Source organism: Drosophila teissieri, chromosome 2L, assembly GCF_016746235.2.
Source record: "Drosophila teissieri strain GT53w chromosome 2L, Prin_Dtei_1.1, whole genome shotgun sequence".
Lineage (NCBI taxonomy): Eukaryota > Metazoa > Arthropoda > Insecta > Diptera > Drosophilidae > Drosophila > Drosophila teissieri.
Genome location: NC_053029.1, coordinates 5953061 through 5979987, shown reverse-complemented (window position 1 = coordinate 5979987; position 26927 = coordinate 5953061). Strand labels below are relative to the sequence as shown.

Genomic DNA, 26927 nt, shown 5'->3' with positions numbered 1-26927 from the left:
TCTTCGCTTTCTAATGTAAGTTATCAACGGAATGACTATCGCATTAGGTCTTTCGGTCTGTGCTCTCTTTGTACTCGGAAATGTGGTACCCAGCAACTCTCAGCAATGGGCAGTATATCCTATGATGAAACCACGGGGATTGGATAAACCCTCACAGATTCTGGTAAGCAGTTTATGATCATCTTATGCATCTGCATAATCCGATGTTTTAATATAAGGAAAATGGATTTGGAGATCAACATCTGGATAACCTTACACAGTCGCAATCTCAATCGCAATCGCAGCTGGTGTCGCAGATCCTGCCTTCTGATGCTTCTCTAGGGGGAGGTCAACCTAAGGATATTATCCGTCTTTCGGGGAAACCGATTACTCGACCTCTGCCCCACCTGTCCCCAATCTCATTTTGGGTACGAGAGGCGCAGTTGCAGAAACAGTTGCGGGAACAATCGCAGGCACAGTCGCACGCACAGTTGCAGGCACAGTCGCAGGCACAGTTGCAGGAACAGGCACAGTCGCAGGCAAAGTTGCAGGCACAGTCGCAGGCGCAGTTTCAGGAACAGGCACAGTTGCAGGCACTGTTGATGGAACAGGCACAGTCGCAGGCACAGTCGCTGGCACAGTCACAGGCGCAGTTGCAGGAACAATCACAGGCGCAGTTGCAGGAACAGGCACAGTCGCAGGCACAGTCGCAGGCAAAGTTGCAGGCACAGTCGCAGGCACAGGCACAGTCACAGTCACAGGCGCAGCGGCAGGAACAGGTACAGTACCTGGCACATTCGCATGCACAGTTGCAGGCACGGTTGCAGGAACAGGCAGTGTGGCAGGCACAGTCGCACGCACAGTCACAGGCGCAGTGGCAGGAGCAGACACAGTCACTGGCACTGTCACATGCTCAGTTGCAGGCACTGTTGCAGGAACAGGCACTGTGGCAGCCACAGTCGCAACCACAGTTGCTGGAACAGTTGCAGGCACTGTTGCAGAAACTGGCACAGCCACTGGCACAATTGGAGGCACAGTTGAAGGCACAGCCGCAGGCTCATACGCAGGAACAGGCACAGTCGGAGGTACACTTGCAGGAACTGTTGCAGGTATATGCACAGCCACTGGCACAGTTTGAGGCACAGTTGCGGGAACAGTCGCAGGCAAAGTCGCAGACACAGGAACAGGCACAGTCGCAGGCACAATCACAGGCGCAGTGGCAGGAACAGGCACAGTACCTGGTACAGTACCTGGCAAAGTCGCATGCACAGTTGCAGGCACTGTTGCAGGAACAGGCAGTGTGGCAGACACAGTCGCACGCACAGTCACAGGCGCAGTGGCAGGAACAGACACAGTCACTGGCACTGTCACATGCTCAGTTGCAGGCACTGTTGCAGGAACAGGCACAGTCGCAACCACAGTCGCAGGCGCAGTTGCAGGCACTGTTGCATAAACTGGCACAGTCATGGGCACAGTTGCGGGCACAGTTGGAGGCACAGCCGCAGGCTCATACGCAGGAACAGGCACAGTCGGAGGTACACTTGCAGGAACTGTTTCAGATACATGCACAGTCACTGGCACAGTTGAAGGCACAGTTGCGGGAACAGTCGCAGAAACAGTCACAGGAACAGGCAAAGTTGCAGGCACAGACGCAGGCACAGCAACACGCACAGTCGCAGGCACAGCAACAAGCACAGTCGCAGGAGCAGGCACAGTCGCAGGCACAGATACAGTATCAGTTGAAATCACAGCTACAGTCTAATTTACAGTCGCAGGCACAGGAACAGTCAGAGTTAGATGCACTGAAACAGTCTGGCATCCAGCAGCTCGCTTCTGGTCAGTTGAATCCCCAAGCATCCAAGCAACCAGCTTATATCTTAGATACGCTTCCAATGCCACGACCTCAGTATGCGGTACTTCCATCTCAGAATGGGCCAGCTCAGCAGGACCCAAATTCTCGTTACGAGATAATTCCGAGTCGTTCAAGAGGTATACGCCTGAGACCGTATATCTCAGTTCCTCCTCATAGCAAACAAGATCAACCTCTGTATAACAATGAAAGAGATCGTAACATTGCACAATTGGAAAGACAACAACATCTTATTAATTTAGTTCCTGCCCTCCAGCTAAGTCCAGCAATCCCAGCCATTGAACAACAATTGCCGTTAGGATTACATTCACAACAAAATTCACAATCTTCTGGATCACAGTCCCAATTTCAGTCACAGTTAGATTCACAGTCTTCCGGATCACAATTACAATCACAGACTAACTCGCAATCATCTGGATCACAGTCCCAATTGCAGTCACAGTTAGGCTCAGAATCAACTGCATCACAGTCGCAGTCGCAGTCACAGCTTAATTCCCAGTCTTCGAAATCACAGTCCCAATCGCAGTCACAGCATAATTCCCAGTCTTCGAAATCACAGTCCCAATCGCAGTCACAGAGTAATTCCCAGTCGTCAGGATCTCAGTCCCAATCGCAGTCACAGCTGAATTCACAGTCTTCAGGATCACAGTCACAATCGCAGTCACAGTCTTCAAGATCAGAGTCGCAATCAAAGTTGCTATCACACATTCATGGGCCTTCCACATATCGGGACTCTTTAGCTGAACCCAATCCACAGAGTCAACAAAATCCTTTAAAAAATGCTAAAATCAATGTGATTACTTCTGTGTACACAGTAGACAGTCCACCAAATTACCTCAGCCAGGCGGACATCTTGGACAATTCCAAGCTGACATCTGTGAGTTGAAACATCTATTACTCTGTTCCCTAGCGCTTCAAATACATTTTAAACGAAACCATTAGGTTGACCTGATTGAGAAGTACGGCTATCCATCTGAGACCAATTACGTGAACTCCGAAGACGGCTACAAGCTTTGTTTGCATCGCATTCCGCGTCCTGGTGCTCAGCCAGTTTTGCTAGTCCATGGCCTATTGGCCAGTTCTGCCTCCTGGGTGGAACTTGGGCCCAAGGATGGACTGGCATATATCCTTTACCGGAAGGGTTACGACGTCTGGATGCTGAATACCCGAGGCAACATATACTCCCGAGAGAATTCGAAAGTACCACGAAAGTATTGGGACTTCTCCTTCCACGAGATCGGCAAGTTCGATGTGCCGGCTGCCATCGATCACATTCTGAGTCACACCAAGAAGCCGAAGATCCAATACATTGGCCATTCCCAGGGCTCCACTGCATTCTTCGTGATGAACAGCGAGAGACCCCATTATGCAAAGAAGGTGCATCTAATGCAGGCCCTCTCACCAACGGTTTATCTGCAGGAGAACCGCAGTCCGGTGCTCAAGTTCCTCGGAATGTTCAAGGGCAAGTATTCGGTGAGTAGGAGTTCTTGTTTGGTAACATATTATAACACTATAATTATGATTTTTTGATAACTTATCAATACATTATCGATTTAGTTGGATTTATGGACAGACATTTCTCTGCCACCAAAAAAAATGATATAGGGTTGACATATCTGCAATTTTAACTGCTTTACAGCCTCATCTAATTGCTATATATTTGATACGACCATTTTCATAGATGCTGCTGAACCTCCTGGGCGGCTACGAGATCTCAGCCAAAACGAAGCTCATCAAGCAGTTCCGCCAGCACATTTGCTCCGGATCGGAGATTGCCAGCCGCATCTGCGCCATCTTTGACTTTGTGCTCTGCGGCTTCGACTGGAAGAGCTTCAATAAGGTTAGAATATAGCTTATTTTTTCTGTGATTTAATTACCCCTCCAATGCACCGTAGACCCTCACTCCCATTGTGGCTGCCCATGCCTCCCAAGGCGCCTCCGCCAAGCAGATCTACCACTATGCACAGCTGCAGGGTGACCTGAATTTCCAGCGTTTCGACCATGGAGCAGTCCTGAATCGCGTTCGCTACGAGTCCAGCGAGCCACCAGCCTACAATCTTTCGCAGACGACCAGCAAAGTGGTGCTCCATCACGGCGGAGGCGACTGGCTGGGCTCCACCTCGGATGTGGTCCGGCTGCAGGAGCGTCTGCCCAATCTCGTCGAGAGCAGGAAGGTCGGTTTCGAAGGCTTCTCCCACTTCGACTTCACGCTCTCCAAGGATGTTCGTCCCCTACTCTACAGTCACGTCCTGCGGCACATGTCAGATCATCTCAGTGGATAGGACAATTACTGCTTAAAACACTTGTTAGGTTTCGTCAATCGAAGAATTTCAATAAAATTCTTACTATCATAAGAGTGAAACTATGAAATGCATGTACATACATATTTATTTATATTGAAATGTGTGCCATTCTTAGTGTAACCACTGATAATCGAGGCACCTTTGGGGAACACGTCGTTCAATTTACCAGCTTTTAGCTCTCTCTCCTTTAGCATCACTCAAGTAAAAGAAATCAATGCTTACGAACAGTAGGGAAAATTTGCATTTCCCTGGCCCCAAGCGCTGCCATAAATTTCGCATCCTGAACGCATATTTACACGCCGCGAGGCCAAGTTTTCAAATTAAGTTTGCAATCGAAATGAGGCGCAAGGAAGCCAGTACCAAGGCTTTAAATTGCTCACGTGTGTGACACATTTCTTTCGGCGGAGTCACGACAATGGCGAAAAGCGGAAGCGGAAACGCGAAATGTGAAATGTGAAAAATGCGCAGAGCAAACAAAAGATGGCCGAGGGGTGCGCGGGTGTGTGGCATCGGGGGAGGTGGAACGTGTCGCTTAACTGTTCCACGTACGTGGCCCTCGGGGCACAGTCCACCCACAAATTTCGGGGCACCACTGCCAAACTGGCTACTTTTCAGCTGGCTGTGTTTCTTATGCATTTGTCCTTCCTTTCTTAGTTAAAAATCTGGAAAATAGCTGAAAACTAATTTAAGTAGTTTGTATTCAAACAGATATTATTTGAAAATTTCAATATACATACATACATATATAATTTTATTTTAATAAAATTTATTTACCATATGAACATAGCTTTGGCTATTTCTATGATTTCTAGCGATTTCCACTTGGCAGCACTACCCACCGTACGGTAGGCCCTTCTCGGTGGGGCATTCCAAACTGTGAGCCCCAAAAGGCCCGGCGTACGTGTGTTATTTAATGCTTATCTTTATCCTTTTCCCATTAGTGTTATTGATGTTGGCAGCGGGGAGCTCGATGTCATTCCGCTCCCAAAGCCTTCCCACAGGTGCACCGCCCCGCCCGATAAACTTGCCCTCCGGCTGAGAGCTGACAATTGATGCCAAGGATACGCCGACCAAATCACGCGCTAAACATTATTTTAATGTCCCCAGGCAGTCACATATGTACACATATGTATATATATTCGAGTCGGCAGCTGTACCCTGTGTGTTTCACATGCGTGGATTTTCCCGGGAATGTTTAAAGCCCTGCCAACTTATTTCCCGGAATTTACGTGTGCGTCAAGAGGACTCTTGGGATCAACCATGGTGCCCGAATTGAAGGAGGTCGCGTCCTTGAAGGATTCGGCATTGAAATTTAGGGGAAAGCTTGCTTTGGTCTGAAAGATTGTCATTTAGAATAATTATGAGGTTTTTTTTTTTTTTTTTTTATTTTTGTTGATCTATAGTTGCTGTATTATTTCAATTTAGTGTTAAGGATCTTGTTGGTCCTTGAAGGATTCGGCATTGAAATTTAGGGGAAAGCTTGCTTTGGTCTGAAAGATTGTCATTTAGAATAAATTATGAAGAGTTTTGTATTTTTCCTTGATTTTCTGTTAATTGGAGGCTTTTAGTGTTGAGTCCTAGTAGAGTTGCCTGCGATGGTGGCAACTCTATCAGTTACATAACACTAGAGAACTTTTTCCACACGGACTGAGTAAGATGCAACGCTGGGGAATGACAAGTGAAAATCTCGACTGGCTCTGACAATTCCATCTAAATCGTAGACAAGGCCGGAAAATACTTGCGTTTTGTTATGTAGCTTTCGACTGGTGGAAAAGCCGTTCACACATATTTTAAACACCGATTCCCAAACAAATTCAAATGTTTTGCCAACATTTCGTATTAGAATAGTAGCACAAAAAAATAAGAAGCGGTCGAGGAATTTTGCGCGACCCAAGTGTATCAAAAAAACCCTTCTGATTTCAACGACGACCAGAGTTCTCTATTTTCTATGAAAAGCGACTGAGTGCAAGAACTAACAAAACAAAAAAAAGGACAGCAAATCCCAGAAGCAAAGAGGCCATTAAAGGAGCAACGCAATCGGACCAGATGTGCTAACTAAGACACCAGGTGCACAACCATTCCCCAGCCAAGTCCCCAAAAGCAAGGAGGGAAGCCATCAGCCAGTGCGTAAGCTATCCACAATCCGCAATCCACAATCCACAGAAGTTGCCACACCGCAGGACATGTTGTCCCACCGCTTCAACATGCATCCGCAGAGGCGTCTGCCCGTCATCCACGAGCAGATCGCCAAGCAGTGCGCCCTGAACATTGTGCGCGTGGCCTCCGCCATGCCGCAACCGCAGCCCCGCTGCCCGTCCGGTCATGTGGTCGTGCTCGTGGAGCTGCGCCGGACGGACGAGCAGACCGTGCACCGCTACCAGGTGAATGTGCCGCCCACGGGCTGGCCCAGCGATGATTTGGACGCGGTGGATCAGCGATGCCAGCAGCTGGTGCTGCCCGGAACCCTGGAATCGCTCGGCCTCAAGCTGCCGCAGCCAGAGCGTCCGCCGTGTCCAATGCACGGTCGCCCCCTTATGGAGATGGGCTGGTCACCGAAATCGAACACGGGTCCGCCTCCCATGCTGATGATGCAGTCTTCGGTACACTTCACCGATGGCCAGAGCAGCCCCACGGACTTCACCACCTTCAGCGAGCCCGTCGTGACTAGTGAGTCACCGGATAGTCTGAGAGCGCACTTCATGGCCAGTCTATACCAGCAGCAGGCCAGTCCGCTGAGCTACTCGGACATCTGGGTGCCAGAAGGTCCGCCGGAGGGCCTGCCCAGAAGTGAGACCCTCTCCACAAGCCTTTTTCCACAGCTTTGTCTGGGCGAGAACGATGCGTCTATAGTCGCCAACAGGATACGACCTATCAATGGTTACCCGGCGCCTGCGAAACCAATTGTGACCAATCCTCGCCACGTCGCCGAACTGTGCTTGGACAGCAATGGGGAGTATGTGCTCAATGAGCAGCTGCATCGTCCATTGGTCAGCTGCCATCCCAACCCGATTACTCCCAGTGTCGTGAGACGGGAGCAACACTACTTCTTCCAACATCAGAGCCACCAGGTGGAGTCGTCCCCCTTCAAGGGACTCAACGGCTATGTGAGCGATCTATCCGGCAATGGTTACATCAGCCAGGAGTCTGGAAAGCCCATGAATGGTTACAAGAATCAGCCGGCGGCCTTCGCAGATCAACGTCTGGGTCAGGGACATGGATCAGTACCCGGATTCAGACCCAATCACTTGCAGAGTCGTGTGGCCATGATCGAGCCGCGGATGCGCCAGGAGGCAATGGTGAAAGCCCAGGAGCTGCAGTCGCTCTTCCGCTGGAACTACTGTGCCGTGTGTCACTTGGCCATACGGTCGGGACAGAATGCCATGGATCACTACTCGTCGCGTGCCCATGAGCGCAGGATCAGCTCGTGGCTGGTGCGTCAGTGCTACGAAAATCTAGCTGGACAGGATGGGGACGTCTTGGGCGGGTCCATCAGCCAATCTGACTTCTACTGCAAGTTGTGCGACCTGAAGCTGACCTCGTTGTCGCACGCACAGCAGCACTTCTTTGGACGCCGCCACCGAATGGTGGCCCGCCACAGGATCAGGCCATATGGCGATGGCTTCTACGATCGGGAGGGCAACTGGGTGCGCACGGACGCCAAGTACCGCATGTGCGAGCTGTGCGACGTGAGCATCACCTCGGAGTCCCAGATGGCCATGCACCTGGCGGGTGCACGTCACCGCAGACGGGTGCACATTGCCTATGCGGGTGAGTCCGCCGGGGGCATGGAGATGGGCATGGGTCTGGTCCCGTTCGATGGCACGCACATGTACCGCATCAATGGCAACGGATCGCTGGCCCCCATAAGGCCGTTGGGTCTACAGATCCTGCATGGCACCCATCCGCCACCGCTGAACGATCCGTGTGCCGCCTTCTACTGCGAGGCATGCAACATCACGCTGAACCACCTGAAGTCGGTGAAGCAGCACGAGCAGGGACGCATGCACCGCCGGAATATGCACCGATTGCCCGGCCAACCCGTCTTCTACGAGTGACCTTGGGAGTGGGTGGGAGAAGTCTGATGAAAAGCAAAGTGGAGCCGCCACCGTACTAGTCAACGCGGAAAGTGAGGAAGGTGCCTCCGGGAGGAGGTTTCCAGTACGCGATCTCTGGATACTTGAAAACTAAATAGTGCGATGTCTGGAAGAGTTCCCACTGGCCCAACCAACTTCCTGCTGCGCTGTGTGTTATTTGCAATTTATTTTTGATCTATCTACCTTTTCTATATGTTTTCTAGTAGTATAATAAATATCTGAATGCACTTCTCCATGTTTTTCTTTTCCCCCTTTTGCCATTCCCTATCAAGTAAGCGAATAAATAATTCATACTTTTCCTTCTTAAAATCCCTTAAATGTAATCTAAATAAAGTCAAAATAGAAACGTTAAGCAGCAGAACACCACTTTAGAGGCTTAAAGCAGTCCTTCTGCCATTTGAAATATCCTCAAGCGCAAACATTTTAATGAGTTCCCCACACACACAGATTTCGTTGCATACTTCTGGGCTGCAGGCGCAATGCCGGCCAGCAACATGTTGCCGCAACTAGCTGTCTGCATCTGAAAATGTATCTGGATGCAGAGCGCGGGAGTGGTAGGAACTATCAACACTTCCGGGCATGGGCTTAATTAATGATGCGATTGCGATCCACTGGCCACCCAACGCCTCACACGCACTCCCACTGCGGTGGCAGAATTGTCTGGAATCTTTGCTTTTAATTGCCAGCCTGCTTATGCAGAGGCACGCTCCTCTGGCCGCTGGTTTTTGGTTTCAGCCAGACGGAAGTGGCATAAAATCCGATGAAGCTGCCACTGCCACCGCCAATGCCACTGCCAGCGTGCAGACAATGGGTGGCCATAAAAAGGAGTTATCGCTTGACAAATATCGGAGAGAGTGTCAGTCAGCGAGAGTCTAGACAAAACATGGCGCTAAATAAATAAATAGTAGCGGCAACATGGAAAAAAACTCCGCTCATTGGCAACCACAAAAACGGAAAAGGGACTTTGCCCCGAAATTTATGGCCAATTTTTGCCGGGCTGTGATTTTGCTTGGGGCTTGAAGTTTGCCGCCATGCAAGGTCAATAGCAGCCGGGGGCGGCGTGGGAACTGTGGGCGTGGTCAAGGCCCGCCACATCCTGAGGCCAGACTACACGGCTATCAGCTGTATTTATACCATTTGGTGTCTGGTCGCGTCGGCAGACGGCAGACGGGAGACGGCAGAAGCTTCAAACATGTTTTCGCATAAATTAAACTTCTTATCTGGCTGTAAAACATTTGACGCCATGGCGGGCATTGTTGCATTTCACCCGACTGCAGCCCGGAAACGTGCATATAAGCAGCCATAATAAACACTGAATAAAACAACAATATAAAAAGGCAATAGACCGAAGGATGGCAGCAAGTATAAATAAATATTCACTGGATATGAACACTTTTATCGATGATACAGTTAATGATATAACCCTTGTCCAAATGTACAATCCATATGTGGCTCGATGACAGTCTGGCATTAAGTTCGTGTGGAAAATTATACCAGATACATTCGAGCTGCATAATAATTCATTTTTAAGTGCTTCCCCCCTCAAATGAAATGCCAATATGACAAGAGCTGAGGTATGTATAAATTTGTTATTTTTTTAAGCCTCACAATTGCGGGTTCACTTAGTTTTTAACTGAACTGTAATTTAAGACCACCAAATTGAATTTATATGAAATTCTGCCGTGCAATTTCTTTTTGGGAGTGACCAGGTTTTTGCCCACATCCCTATTAGCTGTAGTGCAGCCCCCGGAAAATTGCGTTGAGTTCGTGTACAACTGTGTAAACAAATTAATTATGCAACTTTGTGGCTGAACAAACGGGGCTCCGTTCACTCGTTCAGTCGTTTGTCCCCGCCCACTTGATCTCGCTCAATAAAATATCCTTTCAACATATTTCAGCATAAACATTCGCATTTCCACATTACCCTGCCCCGTGGGCCACTTGCAAAATGGTCGCTTGAATCGCTCAGGCATGAGGAAATTTATGCGTGGCAAACCAAACCCCGAAGCCCCCCAAACCGAAACCAAAACACATTCTCGGGGGCAATCTCTCCACTCTGGCGTCTAATTTGCATTCGCATGGCCCACAGATACGGCCACCTTTACGGCGCAAAGATACAGATACAGATGCAGAGGTCCAGATACAAATGCAGCTTGCATCTGTGCAATTAACATAATTTCGGCTAACGCTCTCTTGGACAAACTGCTGAGGCTGCACTGGAAATTTGCATTTTGAAAAACACGTGAAACAATTTAAATGTAGCTGCTGATGCTTAAATTTAAGTTCCTCTATCTAACAAATGATCTTTATTTGAAGTGAGACGCAATTTAATTTCCAGTTCGTATATGATATTGTGTCTCATTTACTATATCTTTATATACACTTAGCTAATTTCAAACAATTTTACACTCGGATACGTAAAGTAATCTGTCTTATCTTCTATATCCTACTCAAGATCTTTATTGGCACACCGCTAAATTCAATCGCATAATATCTAATTCGTATCATAACTGCCTGTCTTATTATCTTCAGCAGGTCTCGGTTATTTGCCATGTGTTATGTGATCGTTTTCTTGTCAAAGCCTAATAAACGTTTTTTATTTCTCAGCCTTTTTGCTTGTGGCAGCTTTTTGCTTATTATTACGGGTCCGTCGAAGCTGTGTCAAAACTAGACTCAGATTTCCCAAAGGGTGTGTTGGGGATCAGTGCAAAAGGTTTGAAGCGTGTGAAGTGCTTATAATTCGGCTGTCTCTGCGGTGTTATATAAAATGCTTTTAATGTTTTTAATTGTTACGTGTTTTGCGCACTTTGTGTGTCACAAAAAGTGAGTGTATGGACAGGGGGGCAATGTTTATGGCGGCCCATAAAACCAGAACCAGCTGGGGGAAACACTATTACATATACGACTGCTAATTATCATAGCTTGAGCTCTATTTTTTTTCCAAATTGGACTACTTATGCTTTAGCTGGCAGATATGCAAAGTGTCTTATGCGCTTGTTGTATAGGCCTTTTGGGTTATTTATTTCTTGTCTATTTGGCCATATAAAATGATACCGGTCTTGTGGAAGCTTGTGTTTTAATTAAGGAAGTTACCTTAAAGTTATTTAATTCGAAAGAGGTTCGGGCCTGGAAACTGTGTTACATTAACTTTAAATACCAGCCAAATGCAATTAGTTTAAAAAGGTATTATATTTAAATGGTATTGGCGAATGCAGCGGCGCCTTTAGCTAGTCACAAATATTGCCATTAGACATCATCTTTCCGCCTTGTCATCTGCAACAAATGGCAGCAAATTGAACCAGACGTTGACTAGAATCCGCAACTGGCGACATTAACAAACAAATCCCGTGAGCTGGAGCAGACATCCAGTTCATGTTATACATATATCCCCATATCAATTTTTTGGGATGTTGGAATGGGATGTGTGTCAATCGAACGATCGAGGCAACTCAAACGAAAACACTCACTCACAAAAACCTGCTGGCTGGGAAATTTGTTTTTGTTTTTGTTTTGGCATTTTTGCTCAGAAATAATGCAAGATATGTAAACAGGAACAGAGACGGTTGCCTGGTACCATGACACATTTACCAACATTTTCGATATTGCTGTTATTTGTGTTGCTGTTGTATATCTGGCGGATGACAAATCTGGCAAGGCATTCGAGCTACCTGTTGTTATTGTTGTTGTTGTAGTTGTTGTTGTTATTGTGGTTGCTGTTGTTGTTGTTGTTATTGTGGCACGGAAAAGCAAACAAACAACACCGCTGGGGCTCTGCCTCGTGTCTCGTGTCTTGTGTCTCATGTCTCGTTTTGCCAGCACAGCCAAAATACAATAAAAGTTGGCTAAAAAACTGCAATAGACTCGTTTTTAAAACTACTAGCGGGAATGCCCTAACCCCAATCGAAGTATTTTAATATTGTAAATACTAAATTTATTATTTAATATTATTAATGTATATATTCCTTACTCATATTTAGATATTTTTATAAATATTCTCCCAAATTTGGTTTTGGTCTCAAGTTCTTCCCAACCAACAATAAGCACCATTTTAGCTCAGAATTCGTAACCAAGATCGTATTTCCCACCATCCAAGTAAGCAAGTCGCATTATTTTAAGCCTGAATTGTTTTCAACACTTTCCCTAGTCGAGAAGGCAACTTTCTGAAATTCAATTGTGCATTGAGGGAGTTTCTTAAAAATTACAAAAAAAATTTAAAAACCGTTTAAAATGGTAAAAACGAGACGACCGAAAAGATCAAGGAGGGACGCCATGTGTGGTGTACTAAATATCGATGAAGATCCCGAACTCCAAGCCCTGATACTGAATATTGTTCGAATTCTGGACGCAATGCCCGAAGCAGGTTGATGGGAATCCTTGTTAATCCTTGTTAGTTATCTGAATCGAGTGAATTAAATTTGGTTTGGTCAAACAGCTGGCGTGTGTGGTTTGTGCAGCCTTTTCGCTTTTGTAGAGTAGACTGGAAACGACTTTCGATGTCGCCATTAGCAGAGTTTTCTCTGTTTGGAAAATTTTGTGTGCGATCGGAGTGAAGGAGACGGAGCAGCTCTGCCGCCTGGCTGGAAGGTTATATAATAACAGGCCAGTCGTTGGAGAGAAGCGACCCGAGTGGGTTGCCACTGCCACTGCATCTGCGACTACGACTACTGCAAAATAGTTAGTGCAATCAACCTAAAATTGGAATGCCAGGCAATTGGAATTCGTTACCAAATATTGATGACAGTAATAGCCACAGCCGAGGGTCCCCACTTGCCGAGGCCAAGAAATCACTTTACATAATCGCCGGGAGAAGAGCCAGTCCCGAACCCAGCTGAACCGCTAATAAAAGAAACCCCAAACTACCATGTTACGCAGTCCCCCTAGTTGGGTGATAGAAAACGCCCCACTTAAGTGGGACTTTCTGCCGCCGTCGGCCTGATTGTAGTTATTCGAAGTCGCCTTTAACGTGGGTGTGCGACGGGCGCCACAACTAAGTGGCGGTTTGCTTTCCCACAGGGCGTATCCTTCGCGGCCCGGCTGTCTGGATCATTCCGCCACAGGCGACGTAGTTTGGATTCCAGCTCTGATTTTGGCGCAAAGAATGCAATTAGGTGGGTTCAGCGACACGAGCAATTAACTTGATTCATAAAAGTGGGCCAAAAGTCTTGTTACTATCATTATAATTAGGCAATTAAAGACTTGATGGCTTAGGCGATTGCTTTACATAATTTACCAAAATAATTCTGTGACTTTGAGCCTTAGCAAAGATTTAATTATTGCAGCAAAACTGATTAGGTTTTGTGGGATAAAATATGTTAATTTCCAAACATAAAGTTAGTTTATAATTCAACATCATTTAATCATGTTTTTTGATGATTTTTTTTGTTTTTTGCTTACTCCAATTACAACTAGAACGTGCAAGTTAAATTGACTACTAAAATTTAATGTTCATTATAAGATGAATATTGCCCTAAAACAAAAGGTTTTTCAGCTCAGGGCATTCGTTCGTTCCCCTCGGGCTAGAAGTTCGAAGCAATTGGGAGCGGATTAAGAGCCATTAAAGTGTAAGCACTATAATTAAGGCGCTCCCGTCCAGAGTAGTTAAACCCAAGCCCGTGGCGATGTCAAGTGCGCTAATTAAGCACTTCTGACACTTTGTAGATATACGCGAGCGTAAGATGATATGGAAATGAGATGGTCGGCCGGAAAGTGTGTCAACCAGTGGGCAAACACAGAAAAATATGCCACCACGCACTCCTCACAAGGTCATTTACAAGAGGCTGAGGACAACGGAGATTTTACCGACGCAAAAAAAACTTTACCCCTTTTCCCTCTGCTCCCAATAAACATTTTCAGTGTCATGCTGTGATGCGGGATAAGAGCAAAACAAAAACCACAAAAATTCGGACTGCAGCGGACAAACAAATTACAAGAAAAAAAAAGTTAACTCGCGCCTTGCGACCTTGAGATTGGCGGCATTAACCTATTACGCAACAACGGGTAATTTTCCACAGGGCAGCGATTACTTTTGAACGGGGGAATGCGCTTTTTTTGGGATTTTGGCTTTGCGATTTCCAAAGCAACTTTCAAACTAAAGTTATAACTACACAGTTGATATTAACTTATAATAATCATAAAAAAGTCAGTTATTTAAGAACTAATTGTTGCAATTATTCCATAAAAAGTGGCAAACAAATGATTTATTTTTTTACATTTACACTAATTTATCATGACACTGCATTGATCTTTAAGCTGTCCACAAATTATTTTGAACAGTTTAGACAATTTTTTAAAGCTCTTTTTAATGGTTTAAGCTTAAACACCACATTTTGGGATAATTTTCGCTGCACGAAATTCCAACGCATGAAGTGTTGTAAGAATCTCAGTGAAGCCAAAAAAAAGTCCCAGATACTCGTAATTGCAGTCGTAACAATCCGAGCAAGATAATGGCGAAAAGCACAGCAGCAACACCATAGTAATCACAGCAGTCAAAAGAAGTTGATGGCCCTGCTCCTGCCCCACAACTGATTGCATGTGGCACGTGTTCATGACATTCCTCCAAGTCCAAGTCCGATGGCCATGCGATTCTGCAGCCCACTTAAGTGCATTGCAATACGTTTGCTCGCCTTGAGGCTGCAGATCATATATGATCACTCGGAATCGGTGATCGATTCCATTGTCTGCACTGCACTGTTCACTAATATATGTAAATTGAACTATAAGAAAAACCATTTTTAAAATAAGCCTCAGATTCACTAAAAATGTTTATATGCAGCTCATAAATCAATCAAGAAGTCCACCGCGAAAATAAGTTCTTCGAGGGCATTTCGGACAGCGTTCGCGAAGCTTCGTTGTTTATATTCGCCACTTTTGATTGCTTATGGGATGTGGTAAGAATGCATGTAAAAATGGTTATTGAATTTATGATTAATGCCCGAGCGCAGTTGTCATTGAAGGCCCGACAAATTGGCCGGCCAAGGCCAACCGGTGCGGCAAGAAATCGGAGATAAACGGGAAGAGATCGTTGCCAAAGCTGCTGCTTTGCGGCTTTGCTGCTGGTGGGAACAGAGAGCTAAACACAAGTCCCAGTGAAGCCCAAGATGCAGATGCCAAACGCGGCGATAAACAATAAACAAAGCACAAATGACGGGCAATCACAGCAAATCGCGCAATGATATATGTACACATGTACATTTAGGGGAGTGCTGCTCCCGAACTCCCGCCTTCAGCCAGGCGCGGCACAAAGCAAAACAGTGTGTAATTCAGCCTGCATTTTAATTTAGCCAAATGCAGACGTAACCCGGTGCCAGGCCAAATATTTCGTCAGTTGGGGTCTTGGGATGGGGGCTACAATTGCAATTGCCTTGGCGGCAACCGTCGAACACGCAACCAAGTCACTAAGACGCTCGGTACGTGCCAAAAGATCCAACGATCCAGCGCTCCAGCGATCCAACGACCCAACGCCTAACAGCTAAACGGATCGAACCCAGAGACACGCCGCATCCAACCAAAAACTTTTGCGGCCGAACGAAAGCGAAACGAAACGAAAGACTTAGGCAAAAAACTTGATTGGCACGCGCCAAACTTTGAGTGCAAAGTGGGCAAGGGGGGTGAGTGGCTTAGTTGCATTGGGGGCGTCGAACATGTCGGGTTGATCAGCTGACTAATCTGGGGAAGTTGAGCTAGGTCGGCAAAATGTACACCTGCAGAAACTTGTGTGACATAGCATGCGGAATTATCTGAATTATTAATATTAACTATATTATTTTAATGTCCATCAGCTATATTTTATTTCGACTAGTTTAACAAATAAAATGAAAGAAGCCGAAAGCACAAAGTTTTACAAAATAAAATAACAAGGGGGTTGTAAATAATTTGTATAATAACCATTATAAGTATGTATTTACAGTGCACAATCACACAAGTGGCATTCAAGTTACGATTAAGTCTTGGGAAAAGAAACAAACCAATTGAGATCAGTTTAAGCCCGTTTCAAAGCTGCCCACTACGATCCACAAACTCGCGATCCACGTGAGCCGGCTCGAACAAGTTGGCCCGCAGATCGTGGCTGCAATTCGAGCCTAGCTCAGCTCATTCTGCCTACGAAGCGGGCAGTCGCACGACGAATCTCAAGCCAGACGGTTGCCATCGCAGAGTTTTATCATTTTTAATCACGCCAGCGCGCCAAGATCAAGTGAATCGGAATATCTCACACATACATCGCGCTCTCCGTGGGAATTAGTTCCACGATCCAAAGTCGATCCGAAGGATACCGGCGAGACATTCGGGGTGCCAAGACGCCACACGTAACTGGCAACAGTGTGACGAAAGCGGGAGAAAAAAGATAGTGGCGACGTAACCGTTACGCTTAAGTGCAAGCAACTGTTGCATTTGCCAATTTGCCCCATTTTGTGTGTCCGACTGAGCGTGAGTCGCTTTGGCCAGCCAGTGAGTAGTGAGTGAGTGTCTGGAGTGAGTGTCGCCTTAAGAGTGTTTGAAGTTTGGCTACGATTGCCCCCCTGCCGGCCTTCCGATGCGGCCCACCGTCGAGGTCAAGGGTCGCCTGCTGGTGACCCTGCTGCTGCACTGCCTCGTGGCTCTGCAGCTGTGCGGACGGGCCGGCGCCTTCACCCTCCTCTCGCCCTTTAGCTACAGCTCCCTGAGCTTCAAGAACCTGCTCAACTCCGTGCTGCTCTCGAGCAACGCCAACCTTGCCGGCGGCGGAAGGAACCTCAAGTCGGATGTCCTCGAGGATGCCTCCCTCATCACGGTGAGTCTATCCTAATAGAAGGTGCTGCCAAAAGGGATAAATCAAATCGGAATGTGTTCATTATTGTTTGGTTGGACCACGTGAATAATACCAATTAATCTATGAAACTATAGACACTACCACAGGGTATTTTTCGAATAATAGTACTTTACCAAGTATAATTAAAGACCAGTGTAGCTTTATTATTACCTTGCCTTTGAAATGACTCGCAAAGCTTTAATATTATTGATTATTAACTGTTAATGTGGCTGGCATTTTTACATAGTAAAAGATAGAAAATCATTGTTTTTTCCATTATCAATTATAAGCCTTTTGTTTGTTTGAACCTAAAACAGTACTTTTGAAGAAAGCTGCTGTGATTTATGAACTCAGCCCAAGTCGGTCAAATCTCCACGCTTGAGTTCCCCCTGCATTGACATTGGTTTTCCATGGCGATTTTGTGTTGTGCCCATAACAACGCTGAATAGATTGTTCTGTACGGCAGAATAGCAGAATCGCTGGTATTTACTTTGGTCGAACCGTTTTTGTGTGTCACATAAATTTACACTTTTCACTCCACGCCGCCGAAAGAAAGTTCCCGTTCTCAGGGTTCGTTGACTCGACGCACCCGTATTCGTGTGAGAACCAAGTATTACGGATTTTATTTGAGCTGTCTAGTGGCACTAGTGGTAATGGTCACCTGTCGTGATCAACTGCAGTTGCCACTGCACTTTCCATCCGCTTCCCTTTGTATTTGTTTTGTTTGCTTGAAGAGAAAGGGGGAGTTGCCGTAACTTGTGTACATTTCGTAGCCTTTTTATGGCATTAATCATGTCTAACTTTAGTGAGTGAGTTAACATAGCTGCGAGTACGTAACTGATGGATTTATTTCTAGAGTTACGGCTAATTAAAAGGTTTACGAACCATCTTTGCTGGCGTGAAGTAACGCCGAGGTGTATGACTCAATAGGTGACAGAATGAACTGCATAAGGGATTCCACTTTGGATGGAATCGAATCAGGTTTTTTATTTAGTTTTCAAAACCGCTTGCAACAAAACAAAAGCCGGGCTTAGCCTTCGTTGAAATGGATCCAATACGAAACAAGCATTTTATGGCAGTCACAGAAATCAGAGTTCGTTTAATGAGCTGGGCTTTTAGAATTGATAGCCGTAATAAGTACGAACCGACCTTGAGCTCATTTACAACACTCACGTGCCCAGCAATTAGATCAACATTTTCATGGGGCATTTGTTTGTTTACACAATTGTAAGCGCTTGCGGCTGCTTTTCCATGGGTTTTCAAAAACTTATGTATGTATTTCCTCAAGGGCAGGAAATTTGCATTTCACATGGTGTCGTCTGCGGGACAGAGACCAGATTTTGCCAGCCAAATATCAAAGATCACACCGAGCTGAAGATTACCCAATCGCGTTCGCTTTCAGGGTGGGGTCAACAAACAGACGGGCGAAAATGAACAAAGCCAATAAACCAAAGCAAAGCCGAAGGAAAAGAGTTATTAACAAGTGTTCAGGCATACATATGCCCACGATAACGTAACGTATTTATGCGATTTACGTGATTCGAGCCGTTGCGCAGACCCAGAAACTAATAAAGGGAGAAGTATATAAGTTACATATATGTCAACCCAAGTGGCTCTGTACTCTTCAAGTGAATCTTATGCAAAGTCATGGCTGGGCTTTCGAGCGCGTTCACAGGCGCGTGTCTGCAATGTAACTAAATTCGGAACAAAACACCAGGCCTCTTCACAATTTCTGCACGTTGCCCACTTGCATAATCAAGGGACTTGGAAGATGGCCAGATATGTATCTATCTACCATATGTATGTGTATATTTATTATATCGCACAGAGGGACACCTCTCGCTGCAGACAATAACAAATTGAAATTGTCAACGCCACACAGTGATCAACGTGCAATTAGGCTAACCTGTCCACGTCCGCAGCGCTTGACTGACTTTGAAATATGGGTTAGCAGTCTGCCCGCCTTCCGCCCACCACCCACTGCCACTCCCCTCCCCCCGCAAGTTGTCAATGAAGAAAGCCCAAGGCTCTTTCCCCAATAATAAGGAAATAGTTTCGGCATTTGGCTTGGCTCTGGATATTTTGCGCTTTTGTTTTGCATAAAATTGTCTCGTTTTTGCTTTAATTTGAATTTAAAGATTTCCGCATTGTCTTTTCTTTGGGGGCCCAACATGCCGCGGATTGGCAAATGGCTGTCGTTCGGACTGATTACGTCTAGGTGTTGTAATGAGTTGTAAAGGAAATTCCAAAGACTTGAAAGGCTAGATTTTAATCTTATTATCCTGCTGTAACTAAAATATTACCCAATTTTACTAGTTCAAGAAAATACCTGAATATTTAAAATCATATTCGCTTAATAACATTCGCTTAAGAGCTTATTATAACCACTTGTTGGTATTCTACCGCCCTAATCGATTGAAGTAATTTGCATAGTTTTTAAGTCGCTGCTCAACTTGATCAGTCGTCTTGAGAGCCGGGTTCAAATGTGATTAACCTCTAAGATTTTGATGTCATTAAAACGATGTCAGTCGGCATCGGAACAAAGTCAGCACGGCGACACAGAAAATGCAGCCAAAGAAAAACTGGTTGGGGTCGGTGGCGATGACATCGAGACGTTTCGAACCGAACGGCAGTCATTATAATGACTGTGATAAAAGCCGAAGTCAATATCAAGGTCAGTTACAAAATGAGCGATGCTCTCAAAGTGGATATCCCACTTTGGATATCTCAGAGCCCATCCATCCATCCGAAAAACTCAAGAGGTGTCTTCTTCAAAACTGATCCACTGACGAGCTCGGCTCAAGTTCGGGCAGCAAAAGTGTTTTATGCAAATTAATCAAAGGCACGCCACAAAGCCGCCTTTCAATAGAGGCCCCCAAACGTTGACACTGCAAAATTTGCATTGGGTTGTAGAGGAAAACTACAAAGCAAACGAAATCATGGCAGCCGATGCCCAGCACGCCCAAACAGTAGGTACTTCACCTATGCGACTTAATCTATTTACACTGAATAAATTGAAAATATGAATAAATTTGTCATATTTGAATGTTTTACAAAACACAGTTAAGTTTGTTGAATTTATTTCAGCTAACCGGTTGTGATACGATTTTAAAAGATTGTGTTGCTCTAGGTCAGTGCTCACTGTACGTACAATCAAGCACACACAACATTGCCAATTAGCATGGACACAAACCGGAGGCAGGCAAACACAAAAATTAGTGGGTCATGATGAGCATTATGTTAATCGCAACCCAAGACGACTTTGTAGGTGCTAATGAAGCATTTGCGGCTTACAGCCGAATGAACGAAAAGTTCAGTTAGCAAAACAGTAAAAATATGAAAAAGAAACCGACCGTATGGTATATTTGTATGTAGACGAGTTACCAGCAAACAGGCACAATTCACTTTTGTATTGGCCCAGGTCGAAATCGGTGTAGTTCAACATTTACTTTTCCATCGGCCTCTCCCAGTCTCTGCTTCCATTTAAGCCACTCTTATTTATTTAATTATAGTTTTTCCACGGCTTGCGCACATTGTTTGCCCGGCAATTTGTTTGATTTATTTACTGTGCGTTTTAAAATTGACGTTTAATCAAATATTTTAATATTTGTGCACTTTTATTGTACTTTTGTCTAATTGTTTTCTGTTCACAGCTTATTTCATTTCCATATGATTGAATTAAATCATGGAATACGGCATTATTTATTTTAGCACAAGATTATTACATTTTCTATGCTATATCAATAGGATTTGGTGAATTCTATTTTTTTCTGTGCTTGCGACAATGTGAATAATTCGATAATATACATTTTAGCAAATTCTGTAAAAACATATGCACAACATATTAATGCTAAACAATCAATAACTGACCATTGTGTCAAAAGGATTTGTTAAATTTTACATTATTTTGTGACTGTGATTAAATGAATTTATTCACAACGCTATGATAAATATTACAATTAATTTAATACGTTGCCGCACATAGCCACTTTTTTCTTGTCCACAGATAAGTATTGCAGAAACTTTTATTACTGCACATTTGTCGTGTGGTGCGAATTTCAAAACTTCCCCAGATTGGCCAACACGCTGGGCGGCAATTTCCAGCTGCCGGCAGCACTTTGTTGCATTTTCGAGCATCTTGCAACGCCTTCTCGGCGCTTCGCAAATATTGGCCGGCTGTTTGGCCAAATGTGTGTCAAGCTAAGAAAAACAAAAACTTTGCCGGGTAGCATCGCAAGCAGCTGTTGCAATTTTTTTTCGGGGCTTGGCCAAGTCACTTTCTGCGGCTTCTCTGCGCCCCGTTCGCACGTTCATTCATTCTCGAAACAAAGAAATTACGTAAGACAAAAGGCAAGGAAATTGCCAAAAAAATAAAAACACACACACACAAAAATAAAGCTGAAAAAACACAAATAAACGAAATTTATGCTTAAACATTTGGTAAAAATCGGCCGAATACAAAACATGCAGAAACGGAGCAGGAAAAAAACATTTCGCTGGCTTACTTTGCGTACCACTTCCTCATGTTGTCCAACCAGCCGGCAAGTCAATTGGCCAATTGCAGTGTTTATATTATTTTCTGGCCAACAACAGGAGGGGCTATTCGCTGCCAAGGTTAATTAAAATGCCAGTCGGCCCGCAGAGACTCGCTTCTTTCTGTTTTCTGCACTTTTTCCCACTCATTCCAGCTGATTTTTGTTTGTTGCGCCTTTTGAAATTTGGGTAATCGCGTGCTTATAACTTAGTTTCAACAATGGTGTTATGAGATTTTCTTACGGCCACCCACTACCCGACCGGCTTACATAATCCCACCGACTTATCAAACGTATCACGGACTTCTGAAAAAAAAACCTATAAATTCATTTGCCAGCAGGAAGAAAAATATGCTGTCATACAGTGCGTATGCGTGATACGTGACTGGGTTAAACTATGGCGATGTACTTATAGAGCTGGCCGCGTGGATTTTGCGTCACCTGGAGTTCCAATAAAGCATCGCCAATGCTTTGCTTTATAGTTTGCTTTATCATCGGTGTCAATAAAGCTGTTCTATAAGGTTCTGTAAGTCAATATAGTTGCTTGAATGTCACTTCACCTGTCTACCTCAGAAATAATCTACTGCAACTATTGCACTTAGCTTCGACTTTTCCAAGATGGAAGGGTTAACCTCAAATTCTTTATTAACTTGTTGATGCTGCCAATTAAAATTCATTACTTCGAAATGACTGTGGTTAAGGCCAGGCAAATTCTTCCTAGATGATAATGCCACCAGTGGTCTACCTGGTCTCCGCCACCTGCCCTTCCATTTGAACTATGCAAATTAACGGGGTAGAAACAAAAGGCAGTAAGGGCAGGTGGAACGTGGAGCATGGCAACTCAATTTCACACTACCATGATTTGCACTTCTAACACCTTTCTCTCAATCTGACGCACCATTTTTTCCTCTATTTTTTCGCTCATGCAGCCCAAATTAATACGCAAATATGGATATCCATCGGAAACGCACACGGTGGTGACGAAGGATGGCTATATCCTGGAAATGCATCGCATTCCCAAGAAGGGAGCTCAGCCGGTTCTCCTGATGCACGGCATTCTGGATACCTCCGCCACCTGGGTGCTAATGGGACCCAAGTCCGGATTAGGTAAGCGATATTACAAAGAGAAAAAGTTTACTTTTAATTAAAATGTACCATAAATGTTGACTACAATTTTAATACATTATTGTCTTGAAAAAACTGTTCTTTAAAAAGTAAGCAATTTAATTACTAAAAGAAAACATTTAGCTAAAACATGATTTAAAATTTAATATTTAATAATATTATATTTGACAATCAAATGTGAATTTTCCGTTTTAATTTGAATTTTTGAATATATTATATATACCTTATTATGTACATGTAGCGTCGCTGGTTTTTGCCATTTTCAGTACTCCTTTTGTATCATATGCAGAGGTATTTAATAAAAAATTTCCAAAATGCACATTGAGTGCCAGCATGTGATGTTAATTAATCAAACTCCATCTGTTACCCAGGCTACATGCTCTCCGATCTGGGCTACGACGTGTGGATGGGCAACTCGCGGGGCAATCGGTACTCGAAGAACCACACCAGTTTGAACAGCGACTACCAGGAGTTCTGGGACTTCACCTTCCACGAGATGGGCAAGTACGACCTGCCGGCCAATATCGACTACATCCTGAGCAAGACGGGATACGAGCAGGTCCACTACATCGGCCACTCCCAGGGCACAGCCATCTTCTGGGTCCTGTGCTCCGAGCAGCCCGCCTACACCCAGAAGATAACCTCGATGCACGCCCTGGCGCCCATCGCCTACATCCACGACATGAAGAGCCCCCTGTTCCGCACCCTGGTCCTCTTCCTCGACTTTCTCACGGTGGGTGGATGGTTTGGGTTTTTGGATTTGAGCTTGGGCACGGGGTCGCCAGATGCGGCTGGGTCATTTTCCAATTTCCACCCGTCTCATGGCGTTATTTTTTTTGCATTTTGCAGGCCGCCACACGAATGCTGCGCATCACAGAATTCATGCCCAACACAAAATTCCTAGTGGACCACAGCCAGGTTGTGTGCCACGACAACGCCATGACGCAGGACGTCTGCTCGAATATCCTGTTTTTGGTCGCCGGCTACAACTCCGAACAGCTGAACAAAGTAAGCAGGGCACTGTGAGAAAAGCTTGATCATTACTCTGGATGAGAACTTACATTTTACTATTATTTCTAATTGCCGTAAGGTAGGAAGTGATTTCAGCAGTTGAGCTTCATTTAGAATGTTAAGTATACCTTTTTAATAGCGTTGCAATGTTCATTATTGGTTTCTCAAAGTCTTAACTCTCTATTCATTTAATTTTTATAAAACTAAAGCATTTTTTCCAGTGTGCTAGATCTGGTGGTATGATCCGCAGTTCGGATTGGATTACGGGTGTGTTTTGGCCACGTTTTCGCGTGACTCGCCAGACAAACTGAGAGAGGCATCGATTTGGGTGTCCTCTTCGATTGTCTTCATTAAGTTGGCACTTAATTAACCCGCCTCAATTGGATTGTCGATGGGGATAGTTTGCATTTCCGTTTGTGCCACAACATGTCGGTGCGGAATGTCCTTAATTGCTCACGACCGTTTGTGAGCCCAAAGTACGCAAAGAGTGAGTGCAACTCAATACCTTTTTCGGCCCTCAGTCTATGCACTGTTCAAATGGGGTTCAAATGGCCACGTAGTAACTATGGACTGCTATTATCAATGGGTTAAACACCGCCTTACTTCGCCAAGCGGCCTCGATGTTTGCATTAAATATGCTCAATGCCCTGGCAAAACTTTGCCCGATAATCGACCGCCAGCTAAACACCCGCAGAATCAAAATTATGGCCCACAAAGTGCGGCTGGCTTAAATTACTTGAACAAGCTGCAAGTGTGGGTGAGGCTCTAGTTATGTACGAGTATATGTAGAATACAGAATGTAGGGGCATGACCTGACCTGGTGTCTGCCATTGAAAGGGTGTCATTATCTATTATGTCAACGGCCGCCAAGAGTGGGCGGCATCTTCTTGTTCGAAATTGGCATAATTAACTGGCAGGCCGGGATACCGGGATGCCGGGATGCCGGAGCACCGAAAACAAGCGCCAATGCATGCAAATTAGGCGCGATTCCATGGCCCCGACATGAACCTGGTCGCTCCTGGTCACCCAGTTGGTCCTCCCTCCACTCCCGCCTCCATGTGTTAATGCCATGCTGGGCATTCGGAACATGGCTGCGCTGTTGTTACATTGTCCTGGAAACAGGTGTGGGATGCCGAATGGCTAATCATACACTTAGCATTATCACATATGTAATTATGCAATTATGGGATTCTTGGGCCAATACCTAAAAGACTTTCTCCCTTGCTTATTGACCAAGTAATAAAATGAGGTTTTGGTTTTTAAATTTATTTACAGATGGCTTTAAAAGAGGTATATATATCCAAAATGTGTTCTAAAAAGTATGCATTTGACTCCTTTCAGACCATGCTGCCTGTGATGCTGAGCCACACGCCCTCGGGCGCTTCGATTAAGCAGCTGGAGCACTTTGGCCAGCTGATGAAGTCGGGCCACTTCCGGAAGTTCGACCGCGGCTACCTGCGCAACCAGCTGGAGTATAATCGGATGACTCCGCCGGACTACGACTTGTCCAGGGTGAAGGTGCCGGTGGCACTGTACTACTCGGTGAATGATCTGCTGGTCTCCACCACGGGAGTGGACCGTTTGGCCCGCGAGCTGCCCAATGTGATCGACAAGTATTTGGTGCCCATGGAGCGCTTCAACCACCTCGACTTCCTGTGGGCCATCGATGTAAAGCCACTTGTTTACAATCGCCTTGTGCGCAATGTGCGCCGGGTGGAGAATCACCGGGCCAAGCTTACGGCCAATTTGGCCAATTACCTGGCCATGCAGCTGCAGCGCCAGCAGCTCCGCCAGCAGATGCAGCAGCAGATGATGGAGGGTCTGCCGCCCAATGTGCACCTGCCCCACGGATTGGGCATGGAAATGTTGGCCAGGGCCACCACCTTGGCTCCTTCGGCCACACATCCCACCACAACCATGCCCATGTCCATGCCCACGACAACGACAACTACGCTGGATGCTGCGGAGGATGAGGGTCTGACCACCACTGCCAGCGCCACCGCAACGGAAGTTCCGGCGTGACTTTGACGCCGCGTGGCCAAGCTCGTTTCGTTCCACTTCCATATGACTGTGATGACATTTTTAACAATTTACCGATCGCAGCATCGCCAAGTTCTCCAGCTGGAGGACCGCAGGTGCAATCACTCAGGCGCAATCCATTCCCATCCATCCAAGAAGCATCCCACAGAGAGCCCCAACTTCGATACGTCCACTTTTTACACCAGAATTGTTCGATTCGTCTTCTGTGCTACTCTCAATACTTTAATTTATGTGTACAAATTTACGAGTAACTTTAAATGTACGTCTATTTTTAAAAAAATAAATACTATAAGAAAATCGTTGCGAATCATTTTTGGGCAAAAACAAATGGGATTTCCATATTCATCTACCTAAATCCTTTTAAAGAAGAGTATAAGATATTGTGTATATTTTACATTTTATATACTCGTATTACAAGCTAAAGTATGCAATGGTTTATATAGATTTTTCTGAATGCGCCCATTTTTATGCTACCACCTTAGTTCATTCAGCAATGTGATCTAATGAAATCGATTTTAAATAAGTTATATTTAATAGCAGACTCGGCCAAGCAATTGCAAACTTTTGAAAAGGCCAAGCAAGTATATATTTTGGTTAAAAACCCACTGCGGTTTTAGTCTGCCCCAATGGCTGGAAAGATGAGGAGCTTTTCAAAGAAGGAGCGGGCAACAGCACCAACACTTAATTGCGACTTAAAACGCAACTCATTTCGACAGCCAGGGTGCAAAACTTTATCCTGGTCGCAGCAGGAGTCACAGCCACAGAAACAGCACCGGGACTACACTGGCAAAAATCATGGAGAAATTTAAATTCAAATTATTTAAAGCTAAGATAGTACTTTACTCACTCTACTAACTATAGTCCTAATGAATACTGATAGCGATTAGAGGCAACATTTTTTGCTCATCTACTTTAAGCCTCACTTAATGCCCAGAAAGTTTTGTTTGAGTGCAGGTCCAAGACCAGGACTTGGCCTAGGAAACCCGCAGAGCCCGTGGACCGCAGTTGTGCACTTGCAGCGACAACTTAAAGCCACATGCCCAATGAATTGCCTTCATTTGTCGTCTGGCGACTGGTGACTGGCGACACAAGGAGCGAATGGCGAAAAGAAAACGCAGACTGCGGTTGTAGGCAAACTTACCTCGCGCACTGTTGCTGAATAAACAGGCGAGTCCAGGCGCACAGTGG

The 26927-nt window shown here is 45.3% G+C and overlaps 4 protein-coding genes across 5 annotated transcripts; all 4 read left to right on the top strand.

Annotated features, from left to right (window-relative positions):
• Positions 1-22: 22 nt before the first annotated feature.
• Positions 23-4219, top strand: LOC122612394 (ciliary rootlet coiled-coil protein 2). Of its 2 annotated transcripts, XM_043786103.1 has the most exons (6): positions 23-163; positions 219-2211; positions 2296-2726; positions 2792-3322; positions 3531-3689; positions 3745-4219. In XM_043786103.1, the coding sequence occupies exons 1-6, from the start codon at positions 32-34 to the stop codon at positions 4129-4131; spliced, it is 3633 nt and encodes a 1210-aa protein (XP_043642038.1). In that variant the 5' UTR covers positions 23-31; the 3' UTR covers positions 4132-4219. The 2 variants fall into 2 exon arrangements, with proteins under 2 accessions (XP_043642038.1, XP_043641952.1); XM_043786017.1 differs by having other exon boundaries at positions 219-2726.
• A 1625-nt stretch (positions 4220-5844) lies between these two features.
• LOC122622490 lies at positions 5845-8473 on the top strand. Its single transcript, XM_043800960.1, has one exon. The coding sequence runs from the start codon at positions 6336-6338 to the stop codon at positions 8205-8207; it is 1872 nt and encodes a 623-aa protein (XP_043656895.1). The 5' UTR covers positions 5845-6335; the 3' UTR covers positions 8208-8473.
• Positions 8474-12227: 3754 nt separating this feature from the next.
• On the top strand, positions 12228-12677 carry LOC122626647. Its single transcript, XM_043806977.1, has 2 exons — positions 12228-12338; positions 12391-12677. Exon 2 carries the CDS (start codon positions 12474-12476, stop codon positions 12609-12611), a length of 138 nt encoding a protein of 45 aa, XP_043662912.1. The 5' UTR covers positions 12228-12338; positions 12391-12473; the 3' UTR covers positions 12612-12677.
• Positions 12678-16375: 3698 nt separating this feature from the next.
• On the top strand, positions 16376-25939 carry LOC122626157 (lipase 3). Its single transcript, XM_043806311.1, has 5 exons — positions 16376-17013; positions 22493-22670; positions 23060-23421; positions 23538-23696; positions 25041-25939. The coding sequence occupies exons 1-5, from the start codon at positions 16777-16779 to the stop codon at positions 25719-25721; spliced, it is 1617 nt and encodes a 538-aa protein (XP_043662246.1). The 5' UTR covers positions 16376-16776; the 3' UTR covers positions 25722-25939.
• Positions 25940-26927: the final 988 nt, after the last annotated feature.